We start from the raw sequence: 23,591 nt of genomic DNA, 5'->3' as shown, positions 1-23,591 counted from the left end.
CCCTCCTGCCCCTGCCTCCAGCACTCTTATTGAGTTACCCCAGTAAGGGGACTGTGACTCAACTTGGCAGGGTACCCCAGTCCCCTGCAGGCTGGCTGCCTCCGCCTGTGTCTGGAAACGGCAGGACCAAGAACCTGAGCACATCGCAGGGCCCCCTAGATAAGCACTGCCCAGGAGGGGATGGCAGCTCGCAGGAGATGGGTGTGCATTCTGAAGAATACAGTTTCAATGACTGGGGTCAACTAGCAACAGGAGACAGAGATAAAGGTGAAAGTGACTTCAGGTAATAATAGAACCTTGTAGTTCTACATCACGTGCTTCTGCCTACCAGTACAAAACACTTTCACACCAGCAGGCAAAGGTGGAGAGGTCTAGGGGAAGCAGACAGATGATTATCCCTGGGTGGGTCGCACACTGTATTGAAGCATTAGACAGATAAAGCCAGTAGCCCAAGGTCACACAATTAGGCTTTGACACAGTGGGAATTAGAGCAGAGTGTCCTAATCTCACCCAGGGGCTCTTTCTAGTAGACTCCTGATGGAGCCTTTTGTTTATACCTTGGTTCTACCTTATCTTACCTGCCCAGGTAGTGAGCTTGCTTTTTCCCTTGGGGATGAACAGTGGGAAACTCGAGAAGCCCAGAGTGGGTTGACCAGCCTGAGTTTAGAATCCAGCCTTCTTGACTTGGATTCTACCAGCAGGACCCAGGAAGGCCAGCCTGTGGAATGCTGCTACTGTTTGCATTTGGGAAGCACAGAAGAGCCCCAGTGGCAGCTGAGAATGCAGAGGCTCCAGGGCTGATAAAAGTTGTAATTAACGTGCATATACGATCTTTTCATCTTCAAAGGCTTTAACTCATATGAGCTAGTTATGCCACCTATCACCCCCATGGCTGAGGAATCATTTTTGTCGTCTCAGTTTGCAGATGGAGAAGCTGATGCGTGAAGGAGCTCTTTGCCAGGAAGTCTGGCCCTGATTCAAAGACAGGAAATTCCTTGCTCCCAGCATCTTGGGGTAATGGTAAAACAGAGTGTGAATTAATCATAAGAGAAGGCTCAAGGGACCAAACTCCTCTGGGTGAGAGACTGCATTTATACTGTTCTGGAAGGAGGTGGAGTTTATGGTATGGCTAGCTGACTAGATTCAACTCCCAGAGTTACACACAACTATCATAAATGTAGACTAGAGAAGCCTACTGCTCTACTGTGGGGATGTCCATGTGATACAAGGGGGTCAAATCCTCCATATTGTGCCCATGGCAGACATCACTAATGGATCACAGCACTCTCTGTGGCTGAGCCAAGGTTTGGCTTCTTAGCACAGCCCCGCAGGCAGCTTCTAGCAATCAATGGGAAATGGTACAGGAGCTGAAATCTGTTTGTTATTGCTGCCCTGCCATACAGTGTGTTTGGGATTCTCTTAAATTGCCAAAAGTTGCCAAAGTTTTATCTCAACCAGTGTTGGAGCTGGCCTTTCTTCTGAACTCTGTCTAGCACAGTCTAAAGAGGGTATCATGAGAACTTCTAAGTCTCTGGGGCAGCATAACTGGATCTCATAGATGTTGCCACTGTTACATGATCACCTGGAGTCTGTCCAACCTCATCCCTCACTGCTCTTCAACATGGCATCTCTTATTTAGGTAGACGGAGCCCCCTCCTGACCCCGATCAAGCCGTACTTATTTCTCTGACTTTAAACTTTCAGCTGATCCTTTACACTTCTCTGGGTTGCTCTCTTCTCTCTGTCCATCTTCTTTCCCACGCTCAGTTCATCCTCAAACTTTACTCCTTCCATGAAGCCATCCTATACAACTGCCGCTCAGAGAGGTCTGCTTTCTTGTATAATTACTTACTTCACTTGTTTACTTTTTCTTTCACCAAACGGTAAACTCTCTGAGGACAGAAACTAGATCTTCTACATCCCTCACTTCTTTCCACAAAGGATTCTTTCCAATCACATGATAGTTTTTAGTGCAATGATGGGTGAGTGTATTCCCATTTTACAACTGGGGAAACAGAGGCAACCAATAAAGGAAGAACCTTGCCCACAGTCATCCTGTGACTAAGACAGAGAAATGTTGAGCCTCTGCTGGCCACATGTGGTTCTCACTTCTCCTAGAATGCAGTGTCTGGGGGACTGGCTGGAGATACAGATGACTGAATGGTACCCAGTAATCACCGAGGGCACTGCCTACTACAGGAGAACTAAACCCAGCCTGGTGTTGTATTTCAACTTCTGGTTAGTGGATTCCAGATGGATATGGGCATACCCAGGATGGACCGTGATCTCACAAGGATTTTCAGTGACTGATAGAAGGTCAGACCCCAAGAGGGCATTTAGTCTCAGACCCACCACTCTGACAAACTCCTAAGTAACAGAGTCTTCATAACTTCCTTTTTCTTTTCTTTCTTTTCTTTTTTTTTCCCCACTGAGCAGGAAGAGTTTCTCTGGTCTCATGAAAAAGAAAGAAATATCTTAGTAGGAGTCTGGAAGTTTCTCTGTAGAAGAAGCAACTCACCATCTCAAAGGTCTGCCTTGCCCTGTGCCTTGGTATCTAGATGTTTGTTTGCTTTTGTTTGCCTTTTTTTTTTTTTTCAGATTCCCATGGCTGTCCTAGTTACTTTCCCTAGGATACTAGAGCTTGCCCTCTAAGCACTGCTTTGGCTGAATATTAGGGTTCATTTTGCACCAACATGTTGCAGGGTTCCCTTGAGGGAAGCTGAGAAATCCAATGTGTTCATGGAGCTTTGAGAGTGAGGGACACAGTCTTTTCTCTTCTTCAGGGGTTTACTGCTCTGACCTCTTGAAGCAATGTTTTTTCAAAGAATATTGCATCCAGATCCTGTGGCTAATCCCAGGGCTAACTTCCTGCAGTTTTAGCTGTGTGACTGACGCCTGTTGCTAACTTCTCTGGCTTAAACTTCATCTGCTCACCCGCAGGTGGTCGGGAGGATTCGGGGAGGTCCTCTGAGCAAAGCACCTTGGCCTAGGAGTCCTTCTTGCCCATTGGAGTTTAGAGTGTAACTGGGTCCGTATGCTTGTTGTTTCTGGTGTGGATTAATAATTCACTTCTGACATTTAATACAAACCAGGCATCGCTTTTGTGTGCTGGGGGCACTGCGGGGGACTGCATTATAGTTGTGTTATTCTTTCCATTAAGTCTTATGAGGCTTAAGTGTTTGTGGGCCCACAGAACGGTGGGTTTATAGAACACAAGGCCTGGAAAGGACTGCACAGATCAACTAGAATCCTGCTGTCTCATCTCACACATGGAAAACTGGAGGCAAATAGGAAGCAAAATGATTGGTTTGGCATCACACAGTGAATCAGTAACAGAGAGGAACTAAAATATCATAGTCATTTCTATTCTTGAGGCACCTTCGGTGTACTAGACACTTAGCTCTAAACACTACGAGCTAAACATTGTTATAGATACTTAATGTGTGCAGTGCTGGAGCTCACGCTGCTCTTAAGGGGCGGGGAGGAGAATCAACCTGTTTTACAGCCCTTCTTCCTTCCACATGGCCCTCCTCCAAAGCCAACCTCCTAACTCCCATACCACCATACGAAATAGCTGGTTTGGTATGGAAGGTCTTTAAACCATTGAAAGAAAGAACTCCTCCCATTTTTCCCTTTTAACTTAGTGACGGAAAAGCCAAATGCTTTTCTCTGAGTGTTCTTGAGAACATGATTTTGAAGCTTGGGGTTCTTTATACATGAGGCCGGATTTGGAGGGCAGTGCTGGGGCTGAGAGGCAGACAGACTTCTAAGAAATCAAGATCCCTCGGGCTTCCCTGATGGCGCAGTGGTTGAGAGTCCGCCTGCTGATGCAGGGGACATGGGTTCGTGCCCCGGTCCAGGAAGATCCCACATGCTGCAGAGCAGCTGGGCCCGTGAGCCATGGCCACTGAGCCTGTGCGTCCGGAGCCTGTGCTCCGCAACGGGAGAGGCCACAACAGTGAGAGGCCCGCGTACCGCAAAAAAAAAAAAAAAAAAATCAAGATCCCTGGTTTACTGGACAAAACCCAGTGAGCTCTAAACTTCCTCTGCCTTGCCTGACATGTCAAACTCGAAGAAGGATACACTCAAATTAGAGAGCATGCGGAGAAAAGTGATTTCAAGATGTGAGTACATGAGCCACTAGGAAAAAAATAATAAAAAGATTTCTATAGATCAGAAAGATAAAAAAGGATGAAAAAAAATTAGCCGGAACCTATAAAAAATCACAGAAGGGAAATGGTAAAGATGGCTTTGCTAGCCAAATCTAGAAACTTCACTCATTCAGTCAGCCATCCAATATTTATTGAACGTCTACTGTAATTGAGGAACTGACAGCTGGGGACCACATCAATACAAAATTGTACAAAATGTACATAAATGCACATAATGCATAAGCTTTCCCCTAAGAAGCTTCTAGGATCACCTGTGAAAGAGAACAGAGCATCATAATACAGCTCAGAGGCATCCCTTGAACTTCTTTTTAGATGGAAATATGCTTGCGGGGTTTTTATGAATTATCAGGGAGAAACAGTTAGTAGACAACAGGAGAAGGTACAAGTCACTTTGGGAAGTCTAGAGGGATGTACCTGACCTCTAAGGTTGACCTTGGGAAGATAACTAGTGCCATCACAGAGGATCCACTGCAAAGACGAACTTCTGGGCAGGAGATTTCTACAGCAGTATTACTTCTCTCTCCAAACTCTGATTTGCGTCTATGTGACCAACACGCTGGTGGGTACCTGAACCCCTGTCCACCCCTTGCAGGGAAGTGTGGCCCTGAAACTCACTGGTGGCTGCGGGGCTGACTCAGTGACGTCAACTGGTCTCCTGCAGACTGTAAGATGGTACTCGGCTCTGCTGGAATCTGCTTCGTGGACTGGACACATTCAACAATGGCAATATTTGTGACTGGTGTATAGTATTTACGCCATTTAATACTTCTGGAGCCGGGGGCCTGGGCAGAAATGACCTTCTAGGTCAGAGGCAGGAGACCAGGTCCGAGCTGCATGGAATTGTTAATTTCTCCCTAGCATCTCAATTTCCATAATGGTGAACACTTGTGAAGAGGTCTTACCATCCTCACTCTAATATCTTGGTGGGTTCTCTTTGAGAGAGGATGTAGAAAAAGATGCTGCCTAGATCCACTACTGGTATGTGGTTTCTTCTGGAAGGCACTACAGACCCGCTCAAGTGCAAAAAGATGTACTGAACTTGGAACAGATGGGGATCTGTGATGAGTTTCTGCCCCCAGGCCAAAGGCGCAGGTCCCTTCCTGCAGACTGAGTCAGACATTTCCAGGGGGCTTTGCCTCCTTCCTTCCGGGATGGATTGTTTCTCAGACAGGGCACCCAGAGGCAACGCTACCCCCCCACCGTGCCCCCCCCCCCCGCAAAGGTCACCTGCTGGGCCAAACAGAAGCCAGACCGCTGGTTTGCACTGGAGCTGGGAAGAAGGGTGGCAGCACACTTCTAGCTTTTGCTCGATTCCTGGTGTCCACGGTGAGCATAGACTGATTCCTGACAGCCTTCGCTCTCAGAGGACCCCTTTCTGTCACCAGTTCTAGCTGGTAGAGAGAAGGTCCTGGCATCACGGACCCGTGAGCTGAGGGCAAACATTTTTGCTGCTGTTTGATTGGCTCCTTTCCCAACTTTATCCTGTCATGAGCCAAAGTCCTAGATGATGGAGCAACACATCAGCAACCTCATCGTCCATCAGGTGACAAGTACCGAAGTGATCATGAACAAACAACTCAATTCACCATCCCTTTGAATCCGAGCCTCTCCCCAACTCCCCCCGCCTCCACCCCATATAGAAGAAAACAGAACTTGTATCCAGGAATTGGAATGAATGAGCTGCTCAGAGCATGAATGCGAAGACATTTCCATTACTTCTTTCTCCTTCATGTTTGCAATTCCAGCCCCCTCCTCTGACATCACGTGTATAAAGGGAGAGCAAAACCAGCTCTGTGGACATTAAGATCCTGCCCACCTCGGATTCCTAAACGGGATTTATGAAGACAACCAGCGTACTAGCAGGTATCATCGTTCGGGTTTCTGGGGCACCCTGACATCTTGATATACGAAGGGAGGCACAGCAATGCAGTGACCAAGAACATGAACCCCAGCTAGACAACCTGGGTTTGAATCATAGCTCCATCGCTTACCAGCTCTGTGGCCTTGAGCAAGTTACTTAAATTCTCTATGCCTCACTTTTCTCATTGGTACAAGAGGGATAATAATAACACTTCTTCCTAAGGTTAGTGCATGGATTAAACAAGTTAGTATAGAGGAAAATTTAGGATGGTGTCGGCATGTGGTCAGTACTCTGTGTTTGCTATTATTAGTAGTAGCGGTGACGGTATCTCAAATACATACAACTAGCTGCAAAGAAACAACCACAAAAGGCACAAGAGCTCTAACTCTCCAGAAAGGTCGAGGGTTAGGAAGATGAACTTTCAGGCACAGCTCAAGGAGACTCGCCATGACACCAGAGCAAAGGCTCAAAATGACTGGTCTACGCGAATTCTCTCTTTCCCTGGAGTTTTGCAATTAATGTTTACTCTCAAAAGCTGAAGACTCGAGAAAGATTTTTCGGGCCTGAGTTTTGCAAATCACCTCCTTGGTGACTCAGCCCTTCCCCACCCACCTGGGGCCTGTCTGTGTACACTTGTTCTTAGGAGGGACACTGGCCTCAGGACACACCCAGGCAGGTGGTGCACCCCAAACTCAGGGAGATCTGGCTTCGTCAGGTTCTGTGCCCCCATGACACCCAGCCCCTCGTCCTGTCTTTGACTCCCTGCCCCTACGTTTCACAGGGTGGATGACCCATGGGAAGGCAGGACCTGCCCTGGTTGTGGGCGACTTCCCACGTGGCAAGCTCTGTGGAAAGGAGGCACGGTTTGCCTCCGCAGCAGACGTCAGGCTTCCCGGGAGACCTGTAGCTGCTGCAGGAGACCCACACAGAAGGCAAGGACCTCTGGGAAGTACTTCTGCTGCTCTCCCAGCTGCCACCACCTTCCAGAAGCAGGTGTGGCGTTGGACGGGAGGGCGTGGGCCTCTCACGCAAAGAGTCCAACCTCAGAGCAGCATCTCCAAAATAATTAGAGCTCCAAGCGGGCCACTGCACGGGAGTGTTTTATTTCGAGGCTTCAATTTGGGGATTGGTGTCATCATCCTGCCTGGCTCTCACCAGTCATCCAGTCCTTAGACGGACGTCCCCAGACACAGCAAGCAGCCACCAAAGCCACAAACAGACGGGCGATCTCCCTCCTTGGGCAGACCAAACATGAGCCCTGCGGTGGGCAGCTGGCCGGCCAAACGCCCGTCTCAGCCCTGTCCTGGAGAAGGCGGCCATCACCACTGCTGTCATATACAGACAGATGCATCTGTATCTTAGGTAGACCGTCAGGCATGCTTTCATATAGAGCATGGATGTAGTAATTTCTATATTCTAGACATTCATTTCAGTTCAACAGTTACTGGTAACAATTACGGGCCAGGACTGGGATCCGGGACCACAGAAATGAATGTGGTTGGATCCCTGATGTCAGGCGGTCCGCACAGCACTGCAGAAGAGATATAAGAGAAGATCTGTCTGGTTTGGGGTTTTCGTCCAATGAGAAGCATGAAAGTCATTAGTGCCCGTTGGCCCCAAATACGCTTATTTATCTCGATTTGCCTGTGCAGCTTTTAGGCTAATTAACTGGGGACCTATGGGAACCAGATACCTCCTTGTCAGAGGTGAAGTTGGCCACCATCCAGTGACACCAGGAATTCTCAACCGGGGGGCGACTTTAACCAACCCCCCCCATTTGGCCATGTCTGGAGGCAATATTGGTTGTCACACGGGGTTGGCGAGGGGGACGTTTGCACTACCAGAATCTAGTGTGTGGAAGCACAGAGATGCACAGTCAGCCGTTATCCAGGTAACCCTACACTAGACCATGAACTACTCAGGAGTGAGGAGTGTGTCCTTCTGACCATGAGCTCTCAGGACCTATCCGCTGGGTGCACCAAATAGGCAGTGAGTGCGTGAACGTGCGTTGGATATATTGTCCAGTTAATGAACTTACTCGAGAGGAGGTAAATTAATAGCAGGGTAACAGAAATATACACACCCCTATCTCACTCCCTCTTCTTCAGATATTCAAATCCTCTCTTGTCCACACTGCCCCCACCCATCACTGATTCCCCAGCCCTCCCAGCCGTGCTTCAACTTGGCAAGGCTGTTGGCTTTACCGCCTAAAATGGCCAGGCTGTCACTTGATGGCGCTGTCTTACGTGTGTAGAACCATAAGGTTCTTGTGAACCATATGGTTCACAAGAAGAACCATAGAAGCCCCACATCTCACACACTTAATGCCCCTGTAGTACCCCACACAGCATGGGACCCACAGAGGACACATTATAAATGCTTAAGGATTGGCCAGCAATACCCACATCATGTGTAGACACATGTGTTCAGATGCATATATACCTACGGGCACACCCACACCTTGTGTGTGTCCACACCTAGCAAGCAAAAACCCTATATGTAGCTTTTCTCGGTACTTCACATATTGGGGTGATCAAAAAATGGAGAGCAGAGGAATACAGATGTTCCTCTCCAAAAGTACACATTTTCTGAACCAAATATCAATTTAATCAGACACTAGACTGATTCACGAGTTGTATAAATGTGATTTTCATTTATGCAAAAATCCATGCAAGTTTCTGACTTCTAATCACACAAAGCCATGTACTTATTTGTAGAAAAATATATAACTATTTAGTCAAAATGTACACTAGGTTTCAATTGGTAGAGTATTTGCATATTTGAAATCCTGACACTCCTGGAAAATCTGGAGTGCCCAACAACTGCGTCCATGCCAAGCCAGACTCCGCAGCCACAAACTTCCCAAACCCTTGCTGGCCAGCTTTGGAGGAGGGCCCTTTTGAAGAAAAATATCAGCTTGCTAAGGGAGTGAAGAGTGGGGTTCCAATTTAAGGTTGGAGGCACCAGCCTCCCCTGGTGATTCTAAAGAACACTTGTTTGCTTCCCATGCAAGAGGGGACACAAAGGAACTTGAGTCAGCTGCTGGCTGTGCAAACCCCCAGAATTTCTCTCTGAGGCAGAAAAGATCCCCTTTGAGAACTGCACTTTGTGTGGTGGCGTGTGCCACCTGCTTCAGTTCATTCTTTCACAAGACCCACTTCCCTTTCAGGCTCTGGGTAGAGTCAGCTAAAAAGGAGGTGCAGGGGAAACACAACGGCAGCCGGTATCTCAGCCCCCATCCCAGCCAGGATGGATGGCTGGGGAGGCTGGCTTTGCTCCCACCACCTCCTCTCCATCAGGGAACCCACGCCTGGAACCGTCTGACACCCAAGGCCAAACTGAAATCTCACTTGAGTGACCACGTTTCACCTAGAGCCCCACAATGACTTTCCATTCAAGACCCCTGAGTTTTCTAGAGAACCGTGTCAGCCCATGACCGGGGTCCTCAAGACTCTCCCTCACTGGGCACGTATGACCTGCTAAATGCTGAGGGTTTCCATTGAGCATGGGATGAGGGGGCTTCCTGGGTCATTGTACCCAGAATGCTTGCGGGGTCAGGGCCTCTGCAGGGCCCCTTTCTTAATTTCCAGGCAAAAGGCCTTGCCCTGACTTGTCTCTTAGACAAGGAACAGCCTCTCCCTTTTTTCCAAGCCTGCAAGTGAGAGCATGTCTAGAAGGGCAGCTGGACTCTGATAAGGGAATTGAATTATTCTAGAAACAAATAACTAGGTTGGCATCTCTTGACAGCTGTGGCCAGGGCTGGGGAGAGACAGGGCAGAGCAGGGCAGCTAAGAGTCCTCGGCCTGCCAGCGGGAGAGGAAAGCCACTCATACCAGGCTTCACACCAGGTGTTCACTGGCCTCACACAATTTCCAAAGTCCTCCAGAGGCAAGGTAATGTCAAAGGAACACAGGCATGGGAGCCTACCATGGCGGATGTTAGAAAACTCCACCCCTCACTAGCTGTGTGTCCTTGAGGAAGTCACGTCCACTCCCTGAGCCTCAGTTTCTTTAGAAAATGGAATGAAGAGAGCACTAAATGTACATGGAGCTGTCATGAGGCTTATACAGGATTCAAAGCCCCTGGCTGAATGCCTAGCCCAGAGTCAGTGCTCAGTAAACGGCATTTCCTGGGGACTTAGGGCCCTACCTCACAGAGGAGCAGAGCGTCAGGCTTTTAAAGCTGGGGTGCTCCTAACTGGGAGGGATCCAGCAACACTCCAGGAGACCCCAGACAGTATAGAGACTCTTCCCCAAGCAGTAACTTTGCTTGATTATAAGAAACATATCATTATTCTTATATTAAACTGGGTATATTGTAGAGGAAAATGCAAAATTGTAATGAGTATTTAAGACAGTATTTCAGGCATGAAACAAATGTTGCTACGTCAGTAGACCACACGCTCCCCACCCCCTGCAGGGATAGAGGTGGAGCTGTTACAGTCCTTGAGGATCAAGGTGTTTCAGAGACCTGAGGTTTGGAAAGCATCCTGCACTAACACTTGGTCTGAGAGAGGGGAAGTCACCTTTCTCGCCCTTTTGGGATCTGTTTTCTCCTTGGGAAAAAGAAAGGGTTTTTCTAAATGATCTTTGGAGTCACCATCTCTGGGTCTATGACAGTGAGTCAGAAAATATTTCTTGAATGAATGGAAGGAGATCTGTCATGAACTAAGAATTTCACGCTGCCAAGCATCCTTTCCTGCGTGGGGCAATTTGGAAAAAGAATGGAAACTTTGCCTACTGGCTGCTAGCCTCAGACACACCTACTTAGCACTGTGCCTTTGCAGGAAGTAAGATGTCCATTGTGTTTTGGGGGCACAACTGAATTCATTGATGCTAACTGACCTCAGCAGCGCTGGAGGTTTGCTTCCTTTCTTCTTCACCTGGGAAAACACAGCCAAAGCTCTGACTCCCAGGAAGAGGGGTCTTTAATGCTCAGAGGGATCAGAAGGGTGCCGGCCACCCACAAGCCCCAGAAGTCTCAGATGCACCCCTCTTTCTAAACAGCAGGGGCACAATTCCCTAGCAGCGACCTCTCACCCACAGAGAAAAGGAGGCGGAGAGGTATGGAGGGCTCATCGCACTGCCCTCTACCCAGTCCTTCCTCTCTCTTCCTGCCCAGCCCGAGCCCGCTGTTAGGTCACATCACCTTTCCAAGTCTCAGTTCCTTCCAAACAGCTTTACAAGCACATGAAAGCCCAGGTCCAGGCAGTTACGGCTACTGGCACTTTTCTGTGCTTCCTCCAAGTGACGCTGCCCAAAGGGACCACGGAAACGCAGGGCGGGAATGAGCCCACTGGTCTCGGGGAGAACTTCAAGGGTCAGGACAGTGTCAAATATTGGGGGATGGGGCCCTTTAGAAGAATCAGGGCTAAGGATGGAAGGAGTGGGGAGTCAGAATCCTCAGAATCAAAGCAGAAGATGTCACGGGAAGTAACATACAAATAAACTTCCCTAGAGGCCATGGAGACGCCAGCATGGTCTGTCTTCCCTGAGGCCAAGCTCACGGCTCTCCCTGAAATCCTTCCCGCTTCTCTGCCTTTAAAGGACTCCTCGGAGCTCCAGTTCCCTTTGGAAGCCTCCTCTAAGGCCTCTGGTCCACCACGACCCGACCCTTCCTTCCAAAAAATCCTTTCCAAGTTTGTCCATGCCATACATACAGCCTGCTGGATTCTGACTAAGCAACAGGCTAAGGGGCCTGGTTCACACGAGCACCAGTCCTCTTGGCTGTGTGAACACCAGCAAGTCGCTTAACCTCTCTGAGTCCTATAAAACAGGACTAACAACACAACACGTCTCACTGGGCCCTTGTGAGGGTAAAATGAGAGAACGCATGCAGAGAATTTCGCACAGTGCCTGGCACAGCCTAACTGTACAATAAACGGTGGCTACTGCTGCCATTCCTCTTACTACTAATTATTATTATTAATTATTACTTCTTCTGTTTCAGGAATCTAAATCCTAGATCCCCACTTATCCTCAGTCTAAAGCACCCAGGTAGGACTGTGTCTTTTACTTTCTTGGTACCCCCAGAGCCGGGTTTAATAAATACTTGTTGAATGGAATTACCCATAGGTTGAGCTGTCTTAATGACCCAGCTGGTACTTCTTAAAAGAAAAGTTAATTTTGCCGGTGATAAGCAAATCAGCCATGTGATTATCTGTAGATATATAGACAAAGGAATGCTTGGAGTTCAGCCTCACCAGAACCTCTCACACACAGCCACTCCATCCACAGCCACCGAAAGGCACAGACCCTGCTGGGATGGGATATTGGCAGCCCGGCTCCAGGATCCCTGATGCCCCCCCTGGAGCCCAGGTGGCCCCTCCTGCTCTGAGGCTGACAGGCGGAATATAGGAGTCACATTACTGTCTGGATTTCCCCTAACTCACTGGCAGAAGCAGGAGGCTGCAAGGATGGAGCAGCTGGCCCAGTCATTGCCTCTCCTACTCACACTCCTTGCCCCAGGCTGGCACCTCGTGGTGACCCAGAACCTCACCACAGAGCTAGTTCAAGTTCCCACAAGCATTAAGATCGTTAGTGACCGGAGCCAACTGTAAGAGCTTTGGAACCCAGGCGCAGTGGGGGAGCCGCAGGAAGTCAGGACCCCTTTCTGGAAAGCTCACTGCCACCAGCTCTCACGCATGGCAACTGTGCCCACCTCTACGGTCACCTCGCTAACAGCCCTGTCCCTGCCCCAGCCCCTCCTCTGCCCCAGTCCCTGTCCCTGCCCTGCCCAGTTCTTCGCTGCCCGGCCACTGCCCAGCCAGGCTTCAGGCGCCCTTGGACACAGGAGCCTGTTAGTCCACACACGGGCTGCGCGCACCCAGGAATACAGTTACTTTCTGCCCTGTGCTCCTCCGGCTGCAAAGACCTCACCCACGACTGCGCGCCGGCAGCCTGCCCAGCAAACTTTTCTTCGCTCTTTCTCTTTTCCTTTCAACAAAACGGTGCTTCCCACCGACAGGCTCTCCAAGAGCTTAGCGCAAATCCTCGCCCCGCTCTCCACCAAATCCCAGCCGCTCGCCGCCCATTTGACTCCGGCCCCCCAGGGCCAACTCAGCCCTCGCCGCTGCCGGCTGGGTCCCGGCCACTCGGGCCACTCCCTCCCGCCGCCCCCGCGGGCACTCACCGATCTGCGCCAAACTCAGCTGCACGAGGCAGAGTCCCCAAGCTGCGCGCCACCAGAACGTGTCCATGGCGTCGGAACGGCCGAGAAAGCAAGCGAGTGGGGCCGGAGGGGCCGGGCGCTGGGCGAGGGGCAGCGGAGCACGGGGCGAGCAGGGCGCCCGAACCTGTCGGAGGCTGGGGTCCGGCTGGCAATGAGGGCGCCTCGGAAGTTGGGTGCAGTTTTTATTCGAGGGCTGAGAGAGTGACCTAAGAGGGAGGGAGCGAGGAAGGACACACCCAAGCGAGGGGGCTGTGACTAAGCAGCCGGCAGAAGTTTAAAGACATACCAGCTCTCCTTGGCGCTGCTCCCTCCGCCCCCGCCCCGTTCTCCTCGGAGCCGGTAAAGCGGGGGGGGGTGCCTGGGCGGGCGCCCGGAGGGCCGCGGGGTCCCCGTGCACCCGGGGCGCACCGGCTTTCCTCTCCCGGCGTCTGGGAGCGCAGCCTCTGGACGCAGGAGGGAATGACTGAGTCCTAAAACCTCGCGCCGTTGGGTTCAGCCTCTGGCCTCTCCTCACCGCTAGGTTTCTCTTTGACTCTGGCTGGGGAACTCTTCTTTCTGGGTTTCACAGGCAGCTGGATATTCTGGGAGAGGAGCTGGGACAGTGGGAGAGTGGTTTTTCTCCGCCCTTGGTGGGGAGCTTGCGATTCTTCCCGGGGGAGAGAGGAAGAGCTCATTCTTCTTCCCTTGAAAGAGAAGGAAGTCCACATACCTCAGGCGAATTTTTGATTCTTATCAGGACTGCTTGGAGAAAGCTAATGATAGCCAGCCATGGGGCTGATATTTGGCTCCACTGACCTATGTGTCATCTTCCAGTCCCAGGCTGGCATCTGGATCCATCCACCCATTTTTCCACCCTGTCACGCACACCCTCATTCATCCTCCCAGACATCCTTCCATCCACGCATTCGTCTGTCTGCCCATCTTACCTTACATCCCTCCAGGGCTCACACATCCATCCATCCTCCTGTCCATCCAGTATGCACTCACATCCATCCAGCCTCTTGTCCATCCATTTATCCAACCGCACATCCTTTCATCTGTCCATCCATCCAACCACATATTCTTCCAACGCCCCTCCCATACAACTTCTCATCCATCTTTCTTAAGCTTTTCACATCTCTTTGTAAATCCACATCCATCTATACACTATTCTCTTCTCCATCCATCCACCTACATATCTGTTCATACATGTATTCATCCATCATTCAACCGTCTATCATCCACATATCCTTTTATCTGTCCCTTCTTTCTTGCTTCCATGTATACTCCTATCTATGCAAACGTTAATCCACTTCCCCCCCCCCCCCCCCCCCCCCCCGTCTATCCTACTTGGCAAATCTCAAAAAAGGGAGGAGATTGTCATATTCTTCAGCAGAGGCATTTTGAGTTTGAAAAACAATACTTTGCATCATAATTTCATATCTCTCTATAACATTGCGGTTTAATATTTGAAAAGCAAAAACGGTATTTATTGTTAATGTGGACGGCTGAAACTAAATCTGAATGGAATTCTTGCCTGGTGAGACACACAGAAGATGATAATGGTTACCAGTAACTGTGACAAGACCCTGAAGGAGCCTTGCCAGAGTTTCCAAGGGAAAGTAATCCCCTTTTGACGTTGGAGAGCAGTTGGAACATTTGATCAGATGAAAAGGTTGAAGGGGGACAGCAAGGCATGAGGCTGGGGGGGGGGGGGGAAGCAGGGCCCAGTTTGTAAATTACACTAGGGCGTCTGATCCTTAAGAAATAGGGAGCCAATGTAAGTTTATTGTTGTTGTTGTTGTGCTCAAACACACCGAACACAAAATTTAACATTTTAGCCATTAGGTAGCATTTCATACAGTCACAAAGTTGTGCAGCCGTCGCCATTGTTTTAGTTCGAGCTGCTGTAGCAAAATACTACATACGGGGTGGCTCACACCACAGGAATTTATTTCTCACAGTTCTGGAGGCTGAGAAGTCCAAGATCAGGGTGACAATATGGTCTGGTTCTGGTGAGAACACTCTTCTGGTTTGCAGATAGTCATCTTCTCTGTCTTCTCCTCTCCTCACAAGAGGGAGAGAGGGGGATGGAGGGAGAGAGAGAGAGAGAGAGAAGGACAAGCTCTCTTGTGTGTCTCTTCTTATAAAGGCACTAATCCCATTCATGAGAGCTCCATTCACATGACCTAATTACCTCTCAAAGGCCCCACCTCCTAATACCCTCACACTGGGGGTTAAGATTTCAACATAGGACCTTGCAGGGGAGACAAACATTTAGCCAATAACAAACACTATCTAGTTCAGTGTAAGTTTTTGAGTTGGGGAGAGGCTGCTTGACTATAGGCTACTCTTCTTGCATTTTCAGGGACAGTGTTGGAGGCTAAAACATCACTGGACCCACTACTCCCCAAATGCTCAGTGGCTGGCATCCCACGACTCTCTCGTGGGGTGGCCTGTGTGAAACAAAGACAATGTTCTGAGCCCCAGCTGACGACCAGGCACGTTGATAATGATACCAGTAGCAGCAGAGTTGACCCTGCTGCTCTCTGTGATGAAGAGGACGCTTTCCTGCAGCAACTGGGGGCACACTGGCTTCCAAGCAGATCCTCAGGCTCTAACCACCAAGAAACAAGCCCTAGTGGGTTCCATGGAAAGAACACTGGACAAGGAATGGCCTTGGCCATCTCATGTCACTTCCAGGGCTTTCAGCTTTCTTTTTTTGGAGGAGGGGGGAAAATGTGGGATGGGTATTTATATTCACTAGAAATACTAGAAACAATGTTTGTCTTTCTGTTTCATGGAACTAGGCAGTTCTTTGGAGACCCTTCAGAAACACAGAGGTCAAAGCAAAGGCTTAGGCATGGGTTGTTCCTCCCCCATCCCAGCCACAGAAGTCCCACTCACATCAATGTTATACACTAGACTACTGTGTGAGATTTCATTTTGACGAAGGATTTTACTTCAATCAAAAGTTGTGTATAAAAACCACTAGACTGGGTCATCTTGAACCCTGGTCCTTTCTGCACTTGTGCAGTAAACATTCAGCAAACGAAGAGACGGGTGTGAAAGTGTTTTGCAAACTGTAGAGGGGCATGCAAATTCTCAGTATTGTAATTAGGATTCTTCTTCCAGGGGAAATCTTTTGCCTGCCTTCTTCCCGATAGTTTAGTGAGGGACAGAGGTTGTTTGCCCCCATGCCACAAATGACTCATTTCAAACTGACCTGGTGACTTACTGAGTCAGTGTCAGCCTTTGGGAATTCCTGGATCACCTCTCAGAGCTAACCCCCGTCTCCTTTCCACTCCAGACGCCCCTCTCCCACTCTGGCCACACCACTGGTCTCAGGATCATCCTTATTATTGTTATTTTATAGTTTCATAGTATTCCACTGTACGGATAATACCATCCTTCAGTTACTTCCGTTTGGACATTTAGAATGCAATTACAAACAATGTCGCAATGACCAATCCAAAAAAAAAAACTTTCCCGTGCTCTTCTCTGAGCCTCTATAAAGGTTAGATCCTCAAAATCACTAATTTTAGATGCTCAATATCTATTGCAACAGACACTTTTTTAAGCCTAACTATGAGATGTGGGAAAGTGAAAAAGAGAGCTTGAATTGATCTGGGTTGACATGAGATTACACTGTTTGGGAAGAATCCAGGACTCAATCAGCAGCCTTGGATGAGGAAGCCCCAGTCTGAACCTTGACTCTCCCACTTAGCAGCCCGTGACTTTACTCAGGTCACTTAACCTCTGGGAGTTTGGGTTATCCCATCCACAGAATGAGATTAATAAGAACGTTCTCACAGTCTGTTATGATTAGTAAGTGAAAGCAGGCATCGAGACTCTCTACTGGGGTCTCTGACTCATGGTGGGAGACCATGACCCACCAGCCTCTAAGCTACCTAAGGACAGGGCCATGTCTGCCTTGGGCCCTAGTATATCCTCAGTTCTGGGTGCCTGGCAATGCCCCGTCTCTAGTGTTTGCACTGCTCTCAGTAAATAAACACGACATAAGTGCATGAATGACTGTTATTCTTTTCCCTCCCAACACACTTTATAGGGTGACTTTGGGAATCACAGGAGCGAATAGGTAGAAGCATTTAGACATCTTAACACCTTCGAGACAAACGCAAGCAGCAGTGTCATAACTGGGGGACCACTTTCAGAAGATCCAGGGGAGCCGGAGCATGGTTCCTGCTGGCAGACTAGACTTTGTTTATTTTTCCTCCTAAAATATTGGGATCTGCTGTCTTCTGACTAGTAATAAGTCTTGTTCTTCTTGAGCAAAGAAAAGTCAGATCTAAATCAATGTCAGCAGGCGTGTGTGGAGCAAAGCTGGGAGATGGGAGACCAAATCATGGGATCTGAGGATTATAAACACAGCAGCTCACCGGGCTCTTTTAAAGGGATAACATCCAATTCTTCTCTCCCAGAGAAGGAGCAAGCTGGCAAAGTAAAGAAAAAGTGCCATTCCGTTCATGTTTCTCCCAAAAATAAGTCCATTCTTAGGTCACCCTCACAGTGTGGATTCCACACATGCACGTGAGCAGTGCTGAAAAAGCTCTCGTGAAATAATTATTAGTGAAGTCCAAGTAAACGGGTCATTTGGGAAGCAATCTTCACGATAAATAAATGACGTTGCATGACTAATTGGTCCCGAGTTAACCAAGTGTGACTACCAAGCTGAGCCTTTAGGATTACTAAGGCTTTCAAAGTAAGGCAACTGAAGTAGTTGGTGCATTCTGGAAATGCCAAAGGGACAGGGTACCTCTGGAGTCTAGGTATGTCCATGTCAGTTGCCAAAGGGGCTTTACACAGACCTTTGGAAGTTAAAATGGTGTGCCTTTAGGACCAAATCCCACAACTGGAGAGTAACTAATTTAAAAATGTGAATTTTTGAAGTTGAGATTTGAATTAATGGTGTGTGACCGTATGTAGTAACCTAATTAGGAGGAAGACAAGTGAGAGTGTATCATTTGCACAATTATTTAAAAGAAATTTAATTGTATTTCTTTTAAGCACATGTAGTAACTAAAATTCTTATTTATTCATCTTCTCTCCACGTCATACAAATTGTTGGTTAAGCACCTCTTGGAAGTCTTTAAGGGATCTGCATTAATGAACACTGAAGTATGATTTGTGTTGGTCATATCCATGATCGATATATAATGGTGGCTGATATCCTTGGGGTTGTCTGAAAATTGTTTGCCTCTTCATCAATTCACTATGTGACTATTAGATGCTGAGCAAAATTTAAATATTCTTGATTCTATCATAAGTAATCATCACCACCATCACCACCATTGTCACTACCAACCCCACCACCGTCACTTCACCACCACCACCACCATTGTCACCACCACCACCACCACCACCATTATCACTACAATCACCACCATCACTTCACCACCACCACCACCATTATTACTACCATCACCACCATCACCACCACCACCACCACCACCATCATTATTACTATCATCACCATCACCACCACCACCACCACCACCATTATTACTACCATCACCACCATCACTTCACCACCACCACCACCACCATTATTACTACCATCACCACCATCACTTCACCACCACCACCACCATTATTATTACCATCACCACCATCACCACCACCATCATTATTACTATCATCACCATCACCACCACCACCACCACCACCACCACCACCACCACCATTATTACTACCATCACCACCATCACTTCACCACCACCACCACCACCATTATTACTACCATCACCACCATCACTTCACCACCACCACCACCACCATTATTACCATCACCACCATCACCACCACCATCATTATTACTATCATCACCACCACCACCACCACCACCACCACCACCACCACCATTATTACTACCATCACCACCATCACTTCACCACCACCACCACCACCATTATTACTACCATCACACCATCACTTCACCACCACCACCACCATCATTATTACTACCATCACCATCACCATCGCCACCACCACCACCACCATTATTACTACCATCACCAGCATCACTTCACCACCACCACCACCATCATTATTACTACCATCACCACCACCACCCCAACCCCATTATCATAGACACCGCAGCTAACCACCAGTGCTTAGTACACGCCAAACCTAATGCCATTTAATTGTCACCACAACCTTATGAAAAGTTCATTCCTATTTTACAGATAAGGAAACCGAGGCTCAGGAATGTCAGATGACTCGTCCAAGGTCGCATCTTCATTTTACTTAAAGGAAATCTTTCTTGCCATTAAGAGATATAGAGATAGAAAATTTTGATCCCGTTCTGATCTTGATCTAACAAAAATACTAAGTCATTTGAGTCTTAATTAATTAGTTTTCACTCGATTTTATCTCAGTCAGTTTCTTTTGAGAAGGAAGATCTCCTTCAGAAGCTTTTGTTAGACCTGTGGAGGTAGAGAAGAGGTACCTAAGGTAAAAGGTGGAGAGTGTTGATTCTCATAGCTCACTGAAAAATTAGTCTCTTAGAATGAGGCAACTTTTTTGTTTTTAATTATATTGAAGTACAGTTGATTTACAATGTTGTGTTAATTACTCCTGTACAGCAAAGTGACTCGGTTATTCATATACATATATTCTTTTTCATATTCTTTCCATTATGGTTTATCCCAGGATATTGAATATAGCTCCCTGAGCTATACAGTAGGACCTCATTGCTTAAGAATGAGTCAACTTTAAAACTCAGGTCTTGATTACTTACTAGAAAATTCTAGATTTGCATAGGACTATGCCTTCATTCCTTAGAATATCATTGTGAGATAGCTGTATGTCCTTCCTAGAAATAAACACCATTCTCTATTTACAGCACCTGAAGGTTTATTCAGTGACCATAGTCCACACAAGCCACTTTTTGGTTTGCTGGCCCAACTCACAAGTTATAATTCTTTCTGTCAATATTGCATCTAGATCCTCACAGTTTCCCATGGCAGCCATAATTTTACTATGTGATCCCTACCTCCCATGCCCATGACTGACTGGACCAGGTGCCAGACACCTGATGCAAGTTGGGCCAATCAGTGTCTTTCTTCTAGAAACTTGGGATTGGAGTATGGCTGAACCTGTAAAACACATAGTTGGAAGCTGTGGGGTAGCCATGTACCTCCATGTGGATGAAGAAACAAAAGAAAGAAGAATAAGGCAAAAGCTGAGAGAAAGGCAGAAAAACTTCAGTTCTGACACTTTCGGTTCCTCGTTCTAGTTCATTCTTGACGGCTGACTGTGTTCTTGTGCATGATTTGTGTGATGCACCCTGATGTCCTTTCATAAACCCCCTTTCTTCTGCTTGTGTTAGCTTTAGCTGGTTTCTGTTGCAACCAAAAAACTTGAATATGGGAGGGCATGTGTCTGTTTTACAAAAGAGTAAACAGGGGCTTAAATGGCTGGGATGTGCCTCCTACTGGGTCTTCAATTCAGGACTTATGACTCTAAATCTCAGGGTTTCTGATTCTAAGTTCCATGCTCTTTTCACTACCTGGCCTCACCTACAACCCCTCCGCTCATCATCCAACTGTCCCGAGAGAAAACAATTATTTCTTCTCACTGTTATAGACACTAGACATCTCTGATGATTTGCCTACAGTTGCATGGCAATCCAACTGAGTGGCAGGTCTTCTGAGTCCTGTCTTCCCAGGCCTTCTCCAAAAAGCCCCTTTCTGCCTGAACATGCCTCACAGTCTATTTCAAAGGCAAACCTTTCAGCTGGCAAATGGTAACAGCTGCCTCTCTTCAAAACACCCAAAGGGTAAAACTTCTGAGCTCCAATACACAGGCTCGAGGCTCCAGCCCAGTCTGGATGGGGCTTAGCGTCAGTTCCTACAGAAAAGGGAACAGGTACTGTGCATGGATGTGAGGCCAGGCCCAAACCCATTTTAGGGCTGGATGCCGCTTCTCCACCACAGTAGACTGCTGTTTTGGAAGGCCTTGTGTGTGTGTGAGAAAGATACTTGAACTGAACTTCACTGGGAGAGGATGTGGTGGGGGGGGGGGGGAGAAGAGAGAAAAGAGGAGACATCTTGAGTGAGTGTATGTGAGGTGGAAGGAAAAAAGGCACAGATATGAATCTACTATGATACAAAGGGAAATAAAAGCCTTCTAACACCAATCAATCAGAAATTTAAGGGTACCGTACTGGAGACATTACATGGACTCAGCACAGAGGAAAAGCCCCAAATGAGCCGGACCTGCTCTCTCTCCTCAAAAAGATTATGCCCTATATTGGGGTTGGCAGGTTAGTTGCCTTTATTATTTCCAGAAATATTTAGTAAGCACCTCCATGGACCAGGAACCACTCAGTAATGGGAATGCAACAGCGAAAAAAGACAGACTAGTGTTTTCTTATCATTGAGGAGGTGAGTCGAGGATGCAGGGTAAGTTCAATGAGGTGAACAGGAAGGTCTGCCTGAAGAGGTGACATCTGAGCCAAACTTGCAAAAATATGAGAGAAAATCTTTCAGAAAAAAGTGGGCACAGCACGTGTAAAGGTTTGAGATGAGAATATTCTCGGTGTGTTTGAGGAACAGAAAGGCCAATGTGGCTGGAGTGGAGTGAGTGAGAAATAAGTGGTGAGGAAATGAGATTGTAAAGGAGGGTAAGGTCTAGCTCTTGTGTGACCTGGCAGGCTATGGTAGGAAATTTGGATTTTATGCTGATTGCAGTAGGATGATTTTGGTACGTTTTCCTTCATTTTCCAGCTTTAATTAACCAGTAGTGATGGCTTAGGTCACTGTGATGAGAAAGATTCTGAGGTCTTACCGATCAATGGGTAAGGGTTCAGTGATGGGTTGGTAGTATTTATCACATCTCCAGGATGGGGCAATGGCTATGCTAATGATCAATATTTGCCATCTCTCATGAGGATGGAATATTACGTTTATTAGGACAGTCTGGGTTACACTGCAGTAACAGCATCACCAAAATGTCAATGGCTTAAATTTTTAAGAAACTTCTCACAAAGTTAGTACAAAACATAATTTTGAAATCCTTGAACTAGAGTAAGCAAGGTTGTCTAGACAACCTACAGACTGGGAGAAAATATTTGCAAATGATGTGATTGACAAAGGGTTAATTTCCAAAATACACAAACAGCTCATACAACTCAATAACAAAACAAAACAAAACAAAAAACCTAATCCAAAAATGGGCAAAAGACCTAAATAGATATTTCTCCAAAGAAGACATACAGATGGCCAAGAGGCACATGGAAAGATGCTCGACATGGCTAATTATTAGAGAAATGCAAATCAAAACTACAATGAGATATCACCTCATGCCAGTCAGAATGGCCATCATTAAAAAGTCTACAAATGACCAGTTCTGGAGAGGGTGTGGAGAAAGGGGAACCTTCCTACACTGTTGGTGAGAATGTAAATTGGTGCAGCCACTATGGAGAACAGTATGGAGGTTCCTTAAAAAGTAAAAATAGAGGTGCCGTGTGATCCAGCAATCCCATCCTGGGCGTATATCCGGAGAAAACCATAATTCAAACAGGCACATGCACCCCAATGTTCATAGCAGTACTATTTGCAATAGCCAAAATATGGAAGCATCCTAAATGTCCATCAACAGATGAATGGATAAAGAAGATGTGGCACATATATACAATGGAATACTACTCAGCCGTAAGAAAGAATGAAATAATGCCATCTGCAGCAACATGAATGGACCTAGTGATTATCATACTAAGTGAAGTAAGTTAGAAAGGGAAACACAAACACCATATGATATGACTTATATGTGGAATCTAAAATGTGACACAAATGAACTTGTTTACAAAACAGAAAGAGACTCACAGACATAGAAGACAAATTTATGGTTACCAAAGGAGAAAGGGGGTGAGGGAGGGGTAAATTAAGAGTTTGGGATTAGCAGATACAAACTACTATATATAAAATAGGTAAACAACTAGGTCCTATTGTATAGCACAGGGAACTATATTCAATACCCTGTAATAAACCATAATGGAAAAGAATATGAAAAAGAATCTATATATGTATAACTGAATTACTTTGCTGTACACCAGAAACTAACATAACATTGTAAATCAACTATACTTCAATAAAAAAAGAAATAGAGTGTGCAAATATTAATATTGACCAAATAAATAAGGTCTTATTTTCAACACATTGTTACAAATCCCAATAGAGTAGTCTCTCTCTTTGTATATCTTTGTATTGAAAGAGGGCTGGAAGCATATGGGGTGAGATTATTGGTGATTTTTTTCCGAACAAGGCAATGAAGATTTAATGGAATTTTTATGCACAAAAGGAAGGTGGAAATCTTTAAAAAAAACTTTTAATTATAGAAAATTTCAATCATAAATATAAATAAACAGATAGTGAGAAAAGTATAATG

The 23,591-nt window shown here is 47.0% G+C and overlaps 1 protein-coding gene across 24 annotated transcripts in view; it reads right to left on the bottom strand.

Moving 5' to 3' along the window:
- CD44 (CD44 molecule (IN blood group)) overlaps positions 1-13,375 on the bottom strand; it is an 86,657-nt gene extending 73,282 nt beyond the window's left edge. For 12 of the 24 annotated variants that reach the window (XM_004316153.4, XM_019947914.3, XM_019947910.3 and 9 more), the window contains exon 1: positions 13,164-13,374. In XM_004316153.4, the coding sequence (XP_004316201.3) occupies positions 13,164-13,230 (67 nt within the window). In that variant the 5' untranslated portion in view covers positions 13,231-13,374. Of the gene's footprint in view, positions 1-13,163 lie in introns of all 24 variants that reach the window. The other 12 variants (XM_033860467.2, XM_019947915.3, XM_073808765.1 and 9 more) reach the window with 5 other exon arrangements.
- Between the last annotated feature and the right edge of the window lie 10,216 nt (positions 13,376-23,591).

This window comes from Tursiops truncatus, chromosome 8 (assembly GCF_011762595.2).
Source record: "Tursiops truncatus isolate mTurTru1 chromosome 8, mTurTru1.mat.Y, whole genome shotgun sequence".
Taxonomy (NCBI): Eukaryota; Metazoa; Chordata; class Mammalia; order Artiodactyla; family Delphinidae; genus Tursiops; species Tursiops truncatus.
This window is presented reverse-complemented; position numbering and strand designations above follow the sequence as displayed.